This window comes from Mus pahari, chromosome 14 (genome assembly GCF_900095145.1).
Source record: "Mus pahari chromosome 14, PAHARI_EIJ_v1.1, whole genome shotgun sequence".
In the NCBI taxonomy this organism is placed as follows: Eukaryota; Metazoa; Chordata; class Mammalia; order Rodentia; family Muridae; genus Mus; species Mus pahari.
Genome location: NC_034603.1, coordinates 73,695,232 through 73,711,796, shown reverse-complemented (window position 1 = coordinate 73,711,796; position 16,565 = coordinate 73,695,232). Strand labels below are relative to the sequence as shown.

The 16,565-nt window shown below is 46.6% G+C and overlaps 1 protein-coding gene across 1 annotated transcript in view; it reads left to right on the top strand.

The window, feature by feature from the left end:
• The window catches only part of Ern1 (endoplasmic reticulum to nucleus signaling 1), a 95,494-nt gene extending 84,874 nt beyond the window's left edge, over nucleotides 1-10,620 (top strand). Inside the window, exons 19-22 of the mRNA XM_021211839.2 lie at nucleotides 1,720-1,847; nucleotides 4,968-5,091; nucleotides 5,461-5,528; nucleotides 6,526-10,620. Of these exons, the coding sequence (XP_021067498.1) occupies nucleotides 1,720-1,847; nucleotides 4,968-5,091; nucleotides 5,461-5,528; nucleotides 6,526-6,738 (533 nt within the window). The 3' untranslated portion in view covers nucleotides 6,739-10,620. The remainder of the gene's footprint in view (nucleotides 1-1,719; nucleotides 1,848-4,967; nucleotides 5,092-5,460; nucleotides 5,529-6,525) is intronic.
• Nucleotides 10,621-16,565: the final 5,945 nt, after the last annotated feature.

Sequence of the window (16,565 nt, the reverse complement as noted above, 5' to 3'; positions counted from 1 at the left end):
GCTCTGCTGACTTGGACACAAGGCATAGTTCCTCCTGACTGGGAAATTTGCTAGAGTATATTAGATCAAAGCACCACAGGATGAACAGATTAAAATGAAATCATTGTTTTGCTTATTAGTTTTCCCCTTATGCATTGTAAAAAAAACACATTAGCGTTAAGACCCATATTTTGTTTTTTTCTTTTTTTTAAAAAAAAGATTTATTTATTTCATTTATATGAGTACACTGTAGCTGTCTTCAGACACACCAGAAGAGGGCATCAGATCCTATTACAGATGGTTGTGAGCCACCATGTGGTTGCTGAAAATTGAATCAATACCTCTGGAAGAGCAAGCGGCCAATGCTCTTAACCGCTGAGCCATCTCTCCAGCCCCCATATTTTCATTATAGAGAGATGGATATCTGCTGTCAATTCTTTTGTATATGTTATTCTAATTACCTATGTAGATATGTGTACATTTATAAAAGTGGATCTGGGAGTAGTGGCACACAGCTTTAATCTCAGCACATCAGAGGCATGTGCTATAAATCTATAAAATCAAGGCCAACCTGATCTACATAGTAAGTTCTCAGACAGCCAAGACTGCACAACAACAAAAAGATGGGGTTAAGGGGTTAGCAAGATGGCTCAATGGTTAAAGGCATTTGCCTGAACACCTAATGACTGGAGTTTAATCCCTAGGACCCACCCACATGATAGAAGGAGAGAACTAACTTCCTACAAGTTGTCCTCTGACCTCCACATGTGTGCTGTGTCACATATACATGTCCTTCCCTACACATACATACATGCATGCATACATACATACATTCATACATACATACGGGTAGTTGAACATACCTGTAATCCTAAGGCTTAGGATGCTGAATCTCAAATTTGAGACCAGCCTAGGATACACAGAGAGTTCCAGGTAAGGCTGAGCTAATTGGCCCCTGGTGAGAGTGGGGATGGGGTTCAGTCATACATTTTCAACAGTCTCATTTTTTCAACTTCATCTTTTTTTATTTGTTTGTTTTTTGGGGTTTTTTGTTTTGTTTTGTTTTGTTTTTNTTTTTGTTTTTGTTTTTTTTTGGTTTAATTAGTCAGGGTCTCTTTGTGTAGTCCAGGCTAGCCCAAGTCTTCCTGGGTAAGTCAGACTTGTCTCAAAATCATGATCTTCCTGCATCAGCTTCCCGAGTACTGCTATTACAAGCCTATTTGACCTTGAACGTCTGTCTAACCATCCAGACTTACCCCACCGCCCTTTTAACAGCTTAGGTTTGGGATATTTTTAGTCACTACTTTTCACAAACCACATAGTGAAAATCTATTATGAACTGATGTTTGGTGTGAGTTCTTCATATTTTATTACAATCAATTCCTTTAGCAGAAGGTGGTATCAAAGGGCATGCAGGGGCTTGGGAGATGGCTCAGTTGGTAAAGTGCTTACCAGCAAAACATGAGGACGTGAGTTTGGATCCTCAACACCCAGGATTTGCCAGGCCGCTGAATTGGTGATCCCAAGTTCAGTGCAAGACTCTAACCTCAGAAAATAAGGCAGAAAGCAACTAAGGAAGATACTTAAGCCTCTGACCTCAGTAAGCCTGCATACACACAAGCACGTACGCGTCTGTATAACAGAAGCACACAACTGTAGGGGACCACATGCATTTGTAAGGCTTCTGATATTTCATCTGGTTATAAGTTGGAAATAATGGGTTTATTTTCTCCTCTTTAGAGGACGTCATTGCTCGTGAATTGATAGAGAAAATGATTGCAATGGACCCTCAGCAGCGCCCCTCTGCAAAGCACGTGCTAAAACACCCCTTCTTCTGGAGCCTGGAGAAGCAGCTCCAGTTTTTCCAGGTACTGGGTCTGTTTCTCCATCAAAATCCTAATGTCCTCCAGATTCTCAAAAGTTAAAAAGGACAAAGAGAAAAACCAATGACCTATTACCTACAACCAAGACAAATGTGATTGACATTTGTGCTAGTAGATTCTATGTGTAAAGGGAATGTACTAGAATGGCTCACGCAGTACAGGCTAGGTAGTCTAGTCATGACCATCTACACACTAGAGAGACTGAGAGCCAGTAGCTGCTCAGTCCACAAAACTGGGTTGCCTCAGCAGCTAGTCTACACTGAAGACCTGGAAAATCAGAGACTCCCTGGTTCTAAGCCACAGTGGAAGGCTGAAGGAGCAAGGTTCTGGTGCCAGGGAAGGATGACAGCAGCAACAGAGTGGGACAGCAAGAAGCAAAGGCCATCAGGCAAGACTGCTTCCCTGAGACCTCTCTCTAGCAGCCCACATGCCAGAGGGTACTGCCTGTGCTGGGGGAGGGCCCTTTGCTCTAGGCTAATCCTTTCTGGAATTGCCCTCACAGACCCACCCAGGCATATGTCTTAGTTGACAACTGAAATTAACTGTCATATTTTGAATATTTTCATATAAATAGTAGTATAATTAGGATCAAACTATATATAGTGTTATATTCTGCTTTTTAAAACATACATAAAATTATGACTATAACATTCAATCATATGAATGTACCCAATTTTTTATTTTTTTTAAAAGATTAGTTTTTTTATATATATTTATGAATGTTTTGCCTGCATGTATATCTGTGCACCATATGTGTACCTGGTGGCTATGGAGTTCAGAAGAGTGTGTCAGATCCCCTGGAATGAGAGCTACAGAAGATAGAAGACTGTGAGACACAGTGTAGATGCTAGGAACCAATCCCAGGTCTTCTGTGGAAGTGGGAAGTGCTTTTAACTACTGAGCCATCTCTCCAGCCCCTAAGTGTGCCCTAGTTGTTAAACTTTGTATCTGGGGATCCCTAATGGTCACACAGGTAAACTGGTGCTCCAGAGGGCTCCTTTCCATCCTCCAGTGTTCATTTCTGTGCTGTCCCATACCCACATGACTTTTTAAAGATTTCTTCTTGATGCGTGTAAGTGTGCACTTGCTTTGTAGAGGCAGGTGTATGTATGTGTAGCATATACTTGTCCTGGTACCCACAGAGGCCAGCATGGAGTACTGGCTCCCCTGAAACAAGGTACAGATGATTATAGGGTGCCACATGGGAGCTGGGAACCAAACCTAGTCCCCTGTGAGAGCATAAAGTGCTCTTAACTATTGAGATGTCTTTTGAAGCAAATCTCAGATACTGTATAATACCATTCAGTATCATAAATTCAAACATCTCCTTAAGTTTTTTTTTTTATTGTCTTTTTCTCAAATCTCATTTTGTTTAGTGTATACTTTGGGGCTAAAATTTAAGATCAGTGGCTCAGAACTCCTTTGGCAAGTGACAGGTCTGTGGTTCTGTGATATTGCCAAGTGGCTTTGTATAGACTATTTGTGGGTATTAGGTGCTGTGAGATGGGTAAGTCATGAAGAGTAGGGTTGGGGCAACAGGGTTTTCTCCTAGAAAGCTCCCGACTTAGAATGGACATTCACATAGTCTAGAGTTTGGCAGGGGCCTTGGCTATAGAGATGCCCTAGAACATATGCTCCTTGAAGGCAGGACTTTCTGGATAATTGTAATCACTGTTCTGTCTTGGTGCTGAGTGATCATTCAAATGTCTTTGGGGTGAGGGGTCCAGTATCTTATTCCAGCCCAGCAGCACAATTGGTAACTGTATGCTACAGGATATAACATGAAAATTCTCAAGTCTAGGTCACTAAACAAAACAGACAACAGAAATAAAATATATATGAAGACCTTGACCCCACATGAAAGAGTTAGTGTATGCAAATTGTATATCTGGCAAAGATGACTGGCTTCTTTTCTGTCAACCAGCTGTGACTAACTAGTTACTTTGCAACTCTGAAACATGTTTCCACGATGCCCACCAGGACAGTCTAACAGTTTAGTCTCTGCAAAGTTGTTAGTTTTACATTTATTTATGTGTGTGTGTGTGTGTGTATGTGTGTTTGTTGGTGTATATGTGGAGGTCAGAAGAGCTCTTGTGAATATTGGTTCTCTCCTTCTGTCATCTGAGTTCAGGAATAAAATTCAGATCATCAAGCTTGATGGCCAATACCTTCCCCTGCTGACCCATCCTGCCAGCCTTTCTTCAAGGCTTTTCCCTGTAAGTTCAAATAGGAATTCAGCCAGTACACTAGTCATGCTATTACACTGTAACCTGTAATCTCAGCACTCTGGAGGTAGACGTAAAAGGACAATGAGTTCAGAGTCATTTTCTGCTATGTAGCAAGTTCAAGGCCAGCCTGGGCTACATTAGACTCTGTCTTGGAGAAAAATGAAAAGAAAAAGGAAAAATTATCCAGTCTGATTTTTCCTTTATCAAAGCACTATGTAACTGACTCCCGAGGGCTCAGCATTGATGTGTGGGCTCATCATTCCATCTCATAGCCGTTCTTACTGGCAGGGGCTCTGAAGGCTAATACATAGGGTACTCACTCCTGACCCTCCCTTCCCTCCTGCAGGACTTGAAGCCCAGTAGCACCAGATCCCCTCACCTACTACCCAGTGCTCTTGAAAAGGGCTCTTCATGGCTTCTCTAGTGCTCAAGTGAGGAGTTATGACCTTCCGGTTAGCCATTGAGATGCCCTGTTTCAAGGATATCTGAAGCACAGAATGAATTAAGCTTTCCCCTTTATGCTTTGGCTCCCTGGAAAACGTGTTTTGTACCTGTAGCTCTTTGTGTGAGTGTGAACTTCCAGAGGTGGATGTGTGCCCTGCATACAGGTACACCTCTGTAACATCTCTCTTGTCATGGAAGGGATCTCTGCAGATTTGTCCCAGTGAGTGAAGGACATATTTGCTCACAGGGAAAAAAGTCAGTGGATCAGGGTAGGTACCTGCTGCCTAGCTTTGAGGAGCCTGCCACCTAGACCTAAGCGGAATGTCAGTTTGCTTACAACTCACACTTCAGTGCCTGCCTGCTCTGTAGCTTAGTGTGGACGAACCCCAAATCCCTACCCTGCCCAGCACCTGTTGCCTGTTTTCCCTCACAGGATGTGAGTGACCGAATAGAAAAGGAGGCCTTGGACGGTCCGATCGTACGGCAGTTGGAGAGAGGCGGGAGAGCTGTGGTCAAGATGGACTGGCGGGAGAACATCACTGTCCCCCTGCAGACAGGTGACCATGCTAAAGGCAGGAGGAGACATTTTGAAAGCTGCAACTATTTTTGAGAACTTGATATAGACAAGGCAGCTCCAGCTGTTGGAATTCCAAACCCCTCTTCTTGGATCTGAGACTTACTTGAGCATGTCCTTGTGGGCTTGGTCAGAGGGATGCAGTTTTACATCCTAGTTTGTCCCTTAATGGCACGCTGGTGACAACGATGCTCTAAGATGCTGAACTCCAGAAGGGCGCCACCTTTACTTAGGTCCAAGCATCTTTTGTCTTGACTGAGAGTTTGTATCACTTTAGTTCAGTTGCAAGAGCCCAGGAATTCTCTGTAAAAATGTACCTGCTTAACCATTATATCCTTTAATGTTCTTCTAGATCTGCGCAAATTCAGAACCTACAAAGGTGGCTCTGTCAGAGATCTCCTCCGAGCCATGAGAAATAAGGTAAAGGCTTATGAGGTCTTGGGGAGGTAGCTACAGCAGAGATTGATGGCTTATGTTCATTTCTGTGTATCTTTTTCTTACAATGGATCCGACCTGGGCAGTCTCAGCTGGATTTGACAAGTATTTTGGTTACTGTAAAGAGGCACCATGAACAAAAGAAACATTTTAACTGGAAGCTTGCTTACATTTTTAGAGGGTGAATCTGTGACCATCCTGTCAGGGAGCATGGCAGCAGACAGGCAGGCATGGGACTGAAGCAGTAGCTGAGAGCTTACATTCTGATCCACAAACTGGAGGTAGAGAAAGACAGACACTGGGCCTGGCATGGGGTTCTGAAACCTCAAAGCCCACCCTCAGTGACACCTCCTCCAACAGGCCACACCTCCTAATCCTAAATGGTCTACCACCTGGGAACCACATCTTCAAATCTATGAGCCTATGGGGACCATTCTCATTCTAGCCACCGCACCAAGTAAAAAGGCCATGTCTGCCCTCGGGGAATTTCTCTCCATACACTTCAGAAGGCAGGGTTAAGCTGTAAGGACTAGTCTTGGGGCATGTGTGCTGACAGCCAGTGTATACATACTCTCTAATAGGGACCCCTGGGTTACTTTCCTGTGTAAGGCCAGGTCTTCAGTGATCTAGAATGGTTCCTCTGTGTCCTCTTAGAGCCCTAGGGATGCTCTTGGCCTGTGCTGTCACCAAGCAGCCTTTACCTCAGTCACAGAAGCAGCCTCCAAGCCTGTTGGCACAAACACTACAATCCACGGCCTTCACAGGAGGCCTGTGCTCCCTTCCTGTCAGCCAGTACCCCAGAGAAGCTAAAGCTGCTCTCCCTAAGCCAAGCCTTACCTGCTTGGAGCTTTACTTCTGGAGGAAGAAAGGCTACAGGACAATTGGGATGTACCAAGGTGCATTCGTCTCTTGTCCTTTCCTTACAGAGAAGCCCTTAGCACTGTTACCCGGCTGTTAAAGCTGTGTCTCTGCTCATTCACAGAAACACCACTACCGGGAGCTCCCTGTGGAGGTTCAGGAGACGCTGGGCTCCGTCCCAGATGACTTTGTGCGCTACTTCACGTCCCGCTTCCCCAACCTCCTCTCTCACACCTACCACGCCATGGAGCTGTGCAGACATGAGAGACTCTTCCAGACCTACTACTGGCATGAGCCCACAGAACCCCAGCCTCCAGTGATTCCAGATGCCCTCTGAGCTAGGGCAGCCCTCTGGTCTGGTGGCCCCAACAATGACCATGGGCCTGATCTCTGCAGTCATAGTTTGTCGCCTCTGGGATTAGCAGGAAGACTAAGCTTCTCAAATCAAGTGCCTTGAGCTGCTGATCTGCAGACAGAAGAGGGTAATGCTGATCCTAGGATGCAGAGAAGATGGTCCCTCATGACTACAGAGACCTAAGGAGATGTGGCCCTGAAACCTTGTAGTGAAGGATGTCTACGAAGGTGGCCTGTCCCAGAGGCTGCAAAAGGAACAGCATCAGCCTTTCACTGGATGAGCTCGCTTCCACTTTTATTTCTTTCTAAAATTCCTGTGGGATGGCATTTTGGGGGCCTTTCAGTGAGAGTGGAAGAATCCTGTTTTGCCTACATGGTGGAAGCAGCCTGGTTGAGGTACAGCATGTGCAGCCTCTGATAGGAATGGTTTGAGAGATGTGGGGTGCTAAGGAAGAGATGTTCAGAGGTGTTGTCATGGGGATAGGAGGCACCTCCAAGTTACTGATAGCCCGTGTTGCCTCGTGCAGCGAGTTGTAAGAGTGGGTTGTAGAAACTAGTTAGCAATGCTGTGGACACCAGACATGTGCTCTGGGTCTGGAAGATGAAGCAGACACAGTTCTGGATGTGGTGCTGGCCCAGCACAAGTGGCCTAAATAGTGGCCCCTGATAGGTTGAATCCTGGCTATGTGAGCCAGAGATGAGTTTCCTGGCCACCAGGAGGCAGCTAAGACCAGACAGGGACAGAGACAGGTTGTCAGGGCCAGAGAGGAGCAACTAGAGGGAGCTTCGCAGTCACTCAGAGAAGCTCAGAACCAGAAGGTGACTGATTTGGTCCCTCTACCCCAGAGGCCAGCAGATGAGCGCATAGATTGTGAATCAAGGCCCTGGGGTGGAGAGCCAAGGTCAGACTACCACAGACTTTGTAGGCCAGCTTTTATGTTTTTCCTGGCAGGTTTTAATAAGTGAATTTTGATCATATTGCAGAAAGCTACATTCGCATAAATAAATTAAATGTAGCTTGATGCTTGTGAAGAAGAAATGCAAGATATAATATCTTCTGTTTTATGTGGTACCAAAAATCACCATTCCCTCAAGAATGTAGAACATTGTGTAATGCTGAAGAGTTAAGACATTCTAGCAACACTGTGTAAATGTATTAACGTCAAAGTAATTACATCAGTACCATTTTTCTCAAACTTAATTTTTAATTATAGTTCCAATCAGAATCTATTGTCTTCTCCCTCCCAGGAGCCTTTGAGGCTCCTGGAGTCAGGGTCTGTGGGGGAGATTCTGTGTAGGATCCCTGGAGCCAGCAGTGGTTTCTATTTTGTGGTCCTGGGGAGCTGAGGCTCCATTTTGTTTGTGCGGACAATGGCCTCAGCAGCTTCATGCACTGCACTGACTGGAGTCACTGCCCCTGTGTCCCCTAAGAGGTCTTCTGGGTGTGCTGGTACCAGGGCCACTTACCCAAAGCTTCCCCTGCTGCTGTAAAATTTGATTTTCTCACTTTGATGGTGGCCAAAGAGGACTTTTTCTTAAACTCCTACATCTTTGGACCTCATGGTGACCCTGGTTAGACCCTGGAACCTCAACCCCACATTTGGCTTCCTGCTCATTTCTCAGCATAGCCCTTTGTCAGGGGCTGAGAGGTAACAGCCGAGACCAACGTGAGGAAGTGGGGCCAGTGTCACTGGGGCTGCTGCTCGCCTTGCTCTTCGAGCCGAGCTCCCCTTTGGGAAGTGCTCAAGTTGTTTAAGGCTCAGCTTGGTGTTCCCATCCAGTTCGCATGGAGTCAGCTTTTCAAATGTCTTTGCCATTTATCAGATTCCAACCAATCAAATTCCCCAAAGTCCTCTATTCACTGTACTTATCTGAAAACTTTCTGTCGAGCTAGGTGGGACATGAGATGAAGAATACAGGACAGACTTCTACCTTTGAAGCCTCCTGAGAGGCGGCAGCACACAGTGTCAGGCAGAAAGGAAGCTCCAGTGGTTAGGAAGGTGTGCATTTGGAGTTTGCCCTGCTTGTGCCTTAGAACTGTCCCATCTCAGAACCAGTCAGGTCTGGTCAGCTCACTTTCTGCCCGTCCTCTAGGTGTGTCATGAAAACGCTGTGAGTCTGGATGCTCAGCCGGAGACGCTGGCTTTAGGCCAGGGCAGCTCTGTAGCATGACACATGCCCAGAGGCTGCCAGGTTGTCTACAAGTATAGCATCTTCAGCTTTAGCATGGAATTGAGCTGTGTCTGTGATGTTATCTTTGTTTAAACCTTGTCTTGTATTGAAATTTCAGTTTAGGAAGTGTGCCGTTTCACTAGGTACCAAAGCACTTGCACTTTTGGGAACATAGGTGTCACGTGGTAAACCACTAGGTCATCTAGAGACTGAAGGTGAACCCCTGATTGCAAAGGTGTCCCCTGCTCTTGATACAGCAGTAGCCGCAGGCTCTTGCCATGATACAATACAGAGAGATGGAGGTCTGAGTTCACTGGGTATGGCCGAGTGGTTTCCACCAAATTGAGGATAGGCACAAGACTCTCCTCAGTCTACCTGGCTTCGTGGAGGTTTTATGTGCATGCAATTCAGTTAGCAGCAGCAGCTCCTTTTCCCAAAGTAAAAGGCTAATCAGCTGGTTGCTGCTGTGACCGCTGCAGAGCCATCTCTGGCTGTAAGCTGTCTTGTGCTGGCCCGTGCTTGTCATCTGCAGGGCTTTGGTCCCACTCTCCAGCTGTGCCAGGATTCTTTTGTCTGCTTCTGAGTCTGCTCCGTGTTCACCACTGCCTTCATCATCATGGTCCAGAGGTGTAGGAAGAGCCAGAAGTGCAAGCAATGGCTACCCTGGAGAGAGCCATTGAAATTCACCCTGCTCTATGATTGGTTGTCCGGCAGTTCTGTCCTTGCTCATCCCTCTTGTCTGGAAGCCATGGTGTTGGCCATCTGGGGCCTGACATCAGCTTCACCTGAAGGTTATCAGACCTCCCCCCACCTGAGGTCTGAGTTCTTTGAAGCCAAAGTGCCTGCTCCCCTCCCCCGCCCCCCTTCTTGGTTTTCATGACGAACTTGTGAATTTCCGTGTGTAAATCTGGTTGCTTTTGGCACTTCGGTCTCTTCTGTACTTAGTAGAAAGTCTCCGAAGCCCGTCTGTGGTGAGCCTCCCCCCACCCCCTCGGAGCAGCCTTATCCACACTGCTTGCCGGAGTCCTGTGGTCTCACCTCTCCTCTTCCCCGTGTGTTTGGGTATAGTATTCCTTCCCAGTTGTCCCTAAAGTTGTGATGGGGGAGTCCCCACTCACCTAAGCATTACCAGCCAGCTATGTGGCATCCCCACACAAAAGACCTTGTGTAGTTCTTTTTGCAATGACATATTTATTGAATCTATTTATATTTATTTAATTTTTACTCTGAAGTGTATCCAGTTACAGTTGCACTTGCTTAAAGCACATCAGATCTATTTTGAACAGTACCCCTGACCATTCTAAAACTGGAAAAGGAAAAGTTACACTGTATCCTGCCACCTTATGGTAGCCTTGTCTTTAAAGGGTGAATAATTTGGTCTGGGTAAAATGTTAATTTTTAGATGATTTTTTAAAAAAATCTTGTGCCATGTGTCTTCTCTGTTAATTGTTTAATTGATATGTGCTGATTGTGTGATTCACTCCTCAGTGTGGAAACTAAAATATTCTTTTTAGCTTTATATTTTATAAACTGCCAGATTGTACAACTTTTATGTGTATTTTTAAAGCTCATGATATGAGGATCATTATCTAAACGGCCTATTTTTTTACCTCTTGTACAGTTTTATAATTCTGCTCATTGATGAAGGCGAGTTATGCTGAGCCAACCACAAATAAAGGTAGTTTTAGATTTGGGAGTTGCCTTGTTTCTTTTTTGTTCTTTTTTTTTTTTTTTTGGTTTTTTCAAGACAGGGTTTCTCTGTATAGCCCTGGCTGTCCTGGAACTCACTCTGTAGACCAGGCTGGCCTCGAACACAGAAATCCACCTGCCTCTTCCCAAGTGCTGGGATTAAAGGCGTGCGCCACCATGCCCAGCAGTTGCCTTGTTTCTTAGACTAGAGTGCTGCTCAGAGCAAGGAGCCAGGCCCACCCACATCAGAGGTGCAGCATCTGTACGGCCTGAACGGCTGGCATCTGCAGTTGGCTCCAGAGCTAGAACCATACTCCTTGGGGACTGCTGAAGAAAAGACCACCTTGAAATGTTGCAGGAAATTTCCTGAAGCGCCATTTAATTGAATTTCAGGAAGGTAGCCCATTGGGACTGACCTACTTTAGAGTGGGAATTAGGCTTCCAGGTGAGTAGGATTCTGGACTAAGGTACTTGGGAAGAGAGAAGAGCTTGTGATTCATTCCAGCCACCAACTGAAGAGTACACAGAGGGTACCCATGGCTCCAGCTGGATATGTAGCAGAGGATTGCCTTATCTGGCATCACTGGGAGGGGAGCCTCTTGGTCCTGTGGAGACTTGATGACCCAGGATAGGGGAACACTAGGCTGCTGAGGCAGGAGTGAGTGTGTGGGTGGGGGACCACCCTATAGAGGCAGGGGGATGGAGGAGTGGATAGGGGCTTGTAGAAGGGAAACTGGGAAGGGGGATAACATTTGAAATGTAAATAAATAACGAATTCAAAAACACTAGGGAAGAGGGACCGTCCAACCTGGACCATGTTAGCAGCTCACAGGACAGCCGTGTGCCAATGCAGCCTGCAGTCTAGTTAGACTCTCCCCATGCCGCCGCCGCCTCCTCCTCCTCCTCCTCCTTCTCCTCCTCTTCCTCCTCCTGTCTAGAGAAGTCATGGAGGCTCCCAGGGCTCTTGCCCCAAGACAAGGGCTGTTTACAAAGCACACACCCCAGGGTGCCACTAGCCCCAGAACATCTTGTCAGACACTCGTCAGGGATGCTAACCATCCTTCCTACTTCATGCTTCAGGAGCCTAGAAAGCCCTGAGACTTGTGGTCATATGTTTTCAAGTATTAAATCTGGAACCCAGCCACACCCTCAGGAGGCAGAGACCAACCTCTTCCATGACCCATGAAAGCATATTGAGGTTTGGTCCCCAGAAGGACACTACTGGGAGGTGGTGGAGACCTCAAGAGGTAAGTCCTATGGGTGGTGGTGCAAGGAGGGGGGACAGGTAGTTTCGAGTGTGCCCTTAAAGGGATTTGAGCACCTCCCCTACTCTGTTTTCTGGTTACAAAGCGAGTAAGTAGTTCTTTCTTTTGGCCTCAGGGCGGCTAGAAAAGTGGCTGACAAGTAGGCTGGGAGGGAGGCCAGCTCTATGCCAGCTCTATGCCAGCTCTCTGCTATCCTTACAGTCACCTGGCCCCTACTTCAGGAACTGCCATCCTGATCTCCACTGAGTCCCAGCGTAACAGGCCTGAGTGGTCTGGGAGGAGCAAAGGCTGGGAAAGCCAGGGTCCAGTACCATCTCCCCCTCCACAGTGAGATCACACTACCGCTGGGAAAGCCAGGGTCCAGTACCATCTCCCCCTCCACAGTGAGAGCGCACAGCCCCCGTAAACTACCAAGGTGGGAGTCTCCCAGCACAGGAAGAGGGTCGCTGCCAGGCCCCACCACACAGGATGATTGTATTTACAGCTGTTCACTGGTTTAAAAAACAAAAGAACAACCCCAGGCTGGAGAGATGGCTCAGTGGTTAAGAGTACTGCCTGCTCTCCCAGAGGTCCTGAGTTCAAGTCCTAGCACCCACATGGTGGCTCATACCCATCTGTAATGGGATCCAATGCCATCTTCGGGTGTGTCTGAAGACAGCAACGACAGTACTCATGTATGCAAAATAAATTAAAAAGAAAAGACTCAGTTAATAATAAGACAAACTGTATAAACCCTGTGCTTGTTGGATTTTTCCCCTTGCCAAACATCCAGTCTTGGCCTCTTCCAAAAGAGTGTATCCTCCCTTCTGGTCTCCAGTTGAGCTCACTGGTTTTATTTATCCATGAAATAGAAAAGGGGCTGGGTATGGTCATACTTGCCTTTAATCGTAGCACTTGAGAGGCAGAGAGGCAGAGGCAGAGGCAGGCAGATCTCTGTGAGTTTAAAGGTCAGCCCGATCTACAGAGCCAGTTCCAGGCCAGCCAGGGCTGTGTAGTAAGATCTTGTCTCAGGGAAAAAAAAAAAAAAAAAAGAAGAAAGAAAAAGGAGGTGGGGGGGGGGAAGCTGAGCCAAAAGGATTGCCAGGAGGAGTTCAAGTCCAGCCTGGTCCTCGTAGGCACCTCCTCCTGCGTGTCTGCATGTCCTCTTCTCAGCCTTTCAGCTCCTGAATGTTTATGGATATATTATATTCTTTTACGTCTATATTATTCTCCTTAAAAACAGTCCCTCGGGGGCCTAGAGAGAGAGCATACTGGTTTCCAGAGGAACCCAATTCAGTTCCCAGCACCCACATGGCGTATCCCACAGTCACCCGTAACTCCAGTCCTGGCTTCTGTGGGCACCAGGACTCATGTATACATACCCTCATGCAGACAAAATACATATACAAATAAAACTGAGATTATCAAACTGCCTGGTGACTCACACCCTTGGGAAGCTGAGGCAGGATTGCCATGAGGTCTAAACCAGCCTAGGCTATACAGTGAATTTCAGGCCAGCCTGGGCTACAGGGTGAAATCCTGTCTCAAAACACACAATTTCTCAGGGACTTATCCCAATCCACCTTTGAATGTAAAGGAATGTTTGGGCAGCCACCCAGCCCAGAGTAATTCTCGTGCCTTTTAGAGAAGGTGGTGGCAGGATGCTCACTTTCTTCACCACTAGATGGCACTCGTGTGCTGTCCAGCCCCAGTTCTCCTGCAGTGGTTTGTTCTCCGTGTGGCCACTCGAAAGACCAGCCTGGATGCCGATCTGACTCCACACCCTGCAGTGGGACTCCCCTGAAATGAGGCTGGGGTCCAGACCAAGGGAGACAAAGAGAGCTAGCTTTCCTTTTTTTTTTTTTTTTAACCATTTTTATTTAGTTTGTTTTTATGTATGTGGGTGTTTTGTCTGTATACCACATATATGAAGTTAACCACAGAGGCCAGAAGAGGGTGTCAGATCCCATGAGACTAGCATTACAGTTGTGAGCCAGTGAGCTCTCTTAACCATTGAACTGTCTTTCCCCCAGGGACCTGGCTTTCTAAACCCAACTCCTTCATCGGCTGATAGGTTTTTTTAATAACCCCATAGCCACAAGCTTTCCCATTACAAGTTAACATTGACCAGAATATATGCCATCCCTGTCCCTTGAAGAGTGAAGGTGATCCTGGAACTGGGCGTTCCGTGAACCCCTGCAGTAGTACAGGTGCCACTGTGTCCTTGAACAGAGGCCACAAGGACACAGATACCAACCGTAGCTACCAATCTCCATTGTGTGCCTATTTACAAACTTTTGTTCGATGTTTTTGCAAATTATCTGTGTAACCCATGATTCCAGACTGACCCACAGCCTCTTATTTGGGCTCTCGGCCAACGAATTTCCAGTTTACCGTGAAACTCCAGCCTTCTCCGTCCTGATCAACACCTTACGCTGCTTTCTGCGTGTGGTTCCTTGGATGTTATTTACTTAGACAGCGCTTCTTCGCTCTGCTAAGACAATGTATACACCTGTCACCTCTTACACTGGCTGGTTTTGTGTGTCAACTTGACACAAGTTAGAGTCATCAGAGAGAAGGAGCCTCAGTTGAGAAAATGCCTCCATGAGATCCAGCAGTAAGGCATTTTCTCTATTACTGATCAGTGGGGGAGGGCCCAGCCCATGGTGGGTGGTGTCATCCCTGGACTAGTGGTCCTGGGTTCTATAAGAAGACAGGCTGAGCAAGCCAGGAGAAGTAGGTGTTTCCTCACAGCAATAGAAACCTTAACTAAGATACTTCTCTACCCACCAAGGGAGAAAAGGGGGGGGGGTGGTCAACTCAATAAACAAACCATTAACAGTGCCCACGCTGAGCCAGTGATAGCATAGATGTCCCGATTGCTCTCTACAGGGTGGAGCGCAAGTGTGTGTTTAGAGTAGAGAATACATGAAAACATCCCAGCTGTCCTTTGCCATCTCAAAAGAGACTGCAGGACTTTGCTTAGTGGCTTGAGAGGTAACTCCCGCTTCTACCATATGTGTCCACCATTGCTAGAGACCACCATTCCTAGTAGCTAAACCTCTCCCCCACATCTAGGACTTTAAAACTCTAAAACTGAACTAAATATTTTTTTTTCCTTTCTAAGTTTGATCTCCAGGGCTGGAGAAATGGATAATTGGTTAAGAGCATTAGCTACTCTCCCAAAGGACCAGGGTTCAATTCCCACCACTGACATGGTGGCTAACAACTACCTGTAACTCCATTTCCAGGGAATCTGATGCCCTCTTCTAGCCTTTATGTGCACCAGCCTTGCATAATGTACACAGACGTATACACATAATAAAAGAAAAAACCCCACATATATTATACCTCGGGTATTTCGTTGTAACAATATGATGCTGACTGATACAGATGTCTACTCCCATTTATGTCTACAACAGATGCCTCTAAAACATATGGCAGGATATTTTAAAATTAATTTGAAGTCAAGCATTGTGGCACATGACTTTAGTTAGTCCTAGTCCCCAAGAGACAGCAGCAGGTAGATCTTTGTGTTCAGGCAAGCCTGATCTACAGAGTGAGTTCCAGGGCAGCCAGGGCTACACAGAAAGACCTGATCTTGGGGGGAGCACGTGTGCTGGGGAGGGGGGGTTGCTTTGAAGAAATTGAGGCACAAAAGCACCAAGAGAAATTGTTCCAGAGCCAGCAGACCCCAGGCTGGAAGATTCTGTGGACTCCTGATAAGATCTAATTTGTGACTTTGCTGAGCCAGAACTTTAGCTGGTATAGACTGTGAAACTGACCCACGGGAGCAAGATCCTTTGCTTTTGAGTGAATCTAGCTGGCTGGTTTCCCAGGACCCGGCCCTAGTGCCTGGCTTTCACACTTCCTCCTGGTTGAAACAAACCCACCCCGCTGGAGTAAATGCCTTCCGAGCTGAGGCTACAGACGTGAAGATTCTTTTGGGTGACGATTCTTAGTCACTAAGAGGTTTTAGTGGAGTGCAGGACACAGCCAGAGAAGAGGGTGCTCTGGGTCACTACAAACACAGAGGACCGACGGGCGGCTTATTCCATTGAAGGCCTCAAGGAGCTGCACATCAAGGGGAGCAAGCAAGACTCCAACTCTTCTATAACTTACAGTAAGCGGCCATCTGACACAGCCTTGGAGTATGTTCCCAAAGAACTGAAGCTGAGCTTGCCCGGCCCTTTAACCAGTTTCAAATGCTCTGTGGTATTATATAATCGCACCTTTCTGCAGTGACTGAAGCGGTCATGGATAGGGGTCTGCCACGTTTCCAGCTGGGAAGCTAAGAGGAAGAAATGGCAGTCCCACGATTCCTTTTAAAGATAGTCCCTGAGTGACTTACAGATCTCCCAGGAAGTCCTTGCTCTCTTTGGAAGGATTTTAGGTCATGAGTTCAGGGTTCCTTCAGCCACTGGCCACTGGCTCTGTTGTTCTTGGGCAATGGACACACAGTGGCAGGGAGCATGGGGGGAATTTGAGATACTTACTTTGTGGTAGCCAGGGAGCAGAGAGAAAGAGAAATTGAAAACTGGAATTTGAACCAACAAGGTGGCTCAGTGAAAAACGTGTATCTGGAGCCCGATGGCCAGAGTTCAATCCTCAGGACCCACATGGTAAGAGAGAGCTAACGTGTTTTCTGTGTCTCTGTGGCATACACATCTGCATTCATGAACATGTGCACACTAAATAAATATGT